This window comes from Ailuropoda melanoleuca, unplaced genomic scaffold, assembly GCF_002007445.2.
Source record: "Ailuropoda melanoleuca isolate Jingjing unplaced genomic scaffold, ASM200744v2 unplaced-scaffold7264, whole genome shotgun sequence".
NCBI classification, from domain to species: domain Eukaryota; kingdom Metazoa; phylum Chordata; class Mammalia; order Carnivora; family Ursidae; genus Ailuropoda; species Ailuropoda melanoleuca.
In genome coordinates, this window is record NW_023247881.1 from 1,933 (window position 1) to 4,464 (window position 2,532).

The window sequence follows — 2,532 nt, forward strand, 5'->3', positions numbered from 1 at the left end:
TTGCCTGTGCTGAGACAAGAATCCGTAGAGCTTACAGCCTCATTGTTGCCTTCCTCACTGGTGGGGTTGACTTCATATTGATCACCTGTTCTTATGTTCTCATACTCCACACTGTCTTCCACCTCCCATCCAAGGAGGCCCGACTCAAGACCTTGGGCATCTGTGGCTCCCATATCTGTGTCATTTTAGTGTCTTATACTCCAGCCTTCTTCTCTTTTCTAACCCACAGGTTTGGTCACCATGTGGCTCCCCATGTCCACATATTTGTGGCCAACATCTATCTTCTTGTCCCACCCAAGGTGAACCCTATTATCTAGGGGTATGGACCAAGAAGATAGGGGACATATTCCTTAAATTTTTCAGTTTTTCAAAGCCTGTGAGCTAAGTCTTTTGTGTGGGTGAGTAACATATAAACNTGGTAAGTAACATATAAACAAATGTTATATTATCCACCTTAGAATGTGTGACTCCTTCATGAAGTTCCTCTTTTAATGGTCAGAGGGCATGGGTCTTTCTGTGGGAAGTAACTCACCCAAAGATATATTTTATGTTGTAACAATAATTACATAGAGGCAAATGTATTATTGAGTATGACTCCTTACCAAAATGTTAAAATATTATTTCCTAAAAAAACACGCACACCCAAACATAAAATGTAGAATCATCTGTGGCTAAAAACAAGAGATGTTTAAAATTAACATGATATATAATCACATATCTTTGGTTGAACATTTAAGACTTACTACCAGATTTACAAATGTCCCCCCCCCTTTTTCTTGCCCCAGTTCTCCCTGAGAGGGGCCTGCATAACTTCCAAATGTTCTTTTTCCGTTCTGAAAAATGAAAATTACTACTGCTCCCTTCTTTAATTTGATTCTTTACAAGAGTTATGTTTTTTTCCTGGAAAAGACTTTTAGGACCTGTTCTCTAATCTGTTTAGTTCTGACACCATAGATTACAGGGTTGAGGGCAGGTGGAATGACTACGTAGAAATTAGCCAAAAGGATGTGGATATAGCGTGGTATATTCTGGCCAAACCTGTGGGTCATAAATGAAAAAAATGCTGGGGTGTAGAAAGCCAACATGACACACACATGAGAGCCGCAGGTGCTGAGTGCTTTGAGCCGGGCATCGTGGGAAGGCAGTCGAAAGACTGCACGAAGGATCTGGATGTAGGAAATGACAATAGCTATGATGTCCAACACCAGGACAGAAATGGCACATAAGCCATAGATGATGTTGACCCTGATGCTGGCACAGGACAGGCGGGCAATGCCCATGTGCTCACAGTAAGTGTGAGGAATAATTTGGTGTCCACAAAATGGTAACCGTACGATGAGTAGAACAAAGGGTATGGCAAAAGACAAAGGTCTCAGTAGGATTATCAATGCAATGATGACTACCACCTTGTTTGTCAACACCAGTGCGTACTGAAGAGGTTTACAGATGGCCACATAGCGATCATAGGCCATGGCCACGAGCACAGCTGACTCCATGCCAGTACATAAGTGGATGAACAACATCTGGATGAGACATCCTTCGAAGGAGATTTCTCTCAGGTTGAACCAGAAGATGCCAAGCATCTTGGGGATGGTGGACGTTGACAGGCCCAGGTCGATAGATGACAGAATGGCCAGGAAGTAAAACATGGGCTGGTGGAGGCTGCTCTCAGTCTCAATCACCGAAAGGATGCTTATATTCCCAAGAACAGCTGTCAGGTACACAGCAAAGAAAGGGAAACCAATCCAGATATGTATATGTTCTAGCCCCGGGATCCCCAGAAGGAAGAAAGAGTAGGGGTGAAATAGGGTCGTATTAAGTGAGGCCATCTTCTGGGATATTTTAGAGTGAAATAGATTATAGATCAAGTACCTCTCATTAACTGAATAAGCCTCATCCTTGCTTCATGCACAGAGAAAATGAAGGGATCAGTGAAGGGATCAGATCTGTTGTATCTACCCATCATCGAGACCTGAAAGTGTACACAATTGAACGGTAAAATGAAGCCACTTGCTTTCAGTGTACTTCATCATATCCATGTGCCAAGTTCTGTGTTAAGACTGGTTGCAAAAGGTGAGTTAGAGAAGCTTCCTTTTTTGATGGAATTTGAAGATTGTGTTTGAAACAGTAATGGAAATCAACCATTTAAATTAATAAAATAATTGTTAAAATAAAGTTGCTCCCTTGCTACTTAGGTACATAAAATATTTTCCTGAAAATCATTTATCATTATTTTATACAAAAATCATTTGACTTATGACTACACACATAATGTACAAGGTAGGAACGTAAACATAAGCCTAATGACGGCCATTAAGACTCTGCATGTTCCACATTTCCGNATTCAGTGTACTTCATCATATCCATGTGCCAAGTTCTGTGTTAAGACTGATTGCAAAAGGTGAGCTAGAGAAGCTTCCTTTTTTGATGGAATTTGAAGATTGTGTTTGAAACAGTTATGGAAATCAACCATTTAAATTAATAAAATAATTGTTAAAATAAAGTTGCTCCCTTGCTACTTAGGTACATAAA

The 2,532-nt window shown here is 40.5% G+C and overlaps 1 protein-coding gene across 1 annotated transcript; it reads right to left on the reverse strand.

Moving 5' to 3' along the window:
• Positions 1 to 887: 887 nt before the first annotated feature.
• LOC117800571 (olfactory receptor 52E1-like) lies at positions 888 to 2,335 on the reverse strand. The gene has a single exon (XM_034653121.1). The coding sequence runs from the start codon at positions 1,827 to 1,829 to the stop codon at positions 888 to 890; it is 942 nt and encodes a 313-aa protein (XP_034509012.1). The 5' UTR covers positions 1,830 to 2,335.
• Positions 2,336 to 2,532: the final 197 nt, after the last annotated feature.

Excerpts from the sequence above, each read along its gene's own strand:
- LOC117800571 (XM_034653121.1), bottom strand. The coding sequence starts at position 1,829 with ATGGCCTCACTTAATACGACCCTATTTCACCCCTACTCTTTCTTCCTT.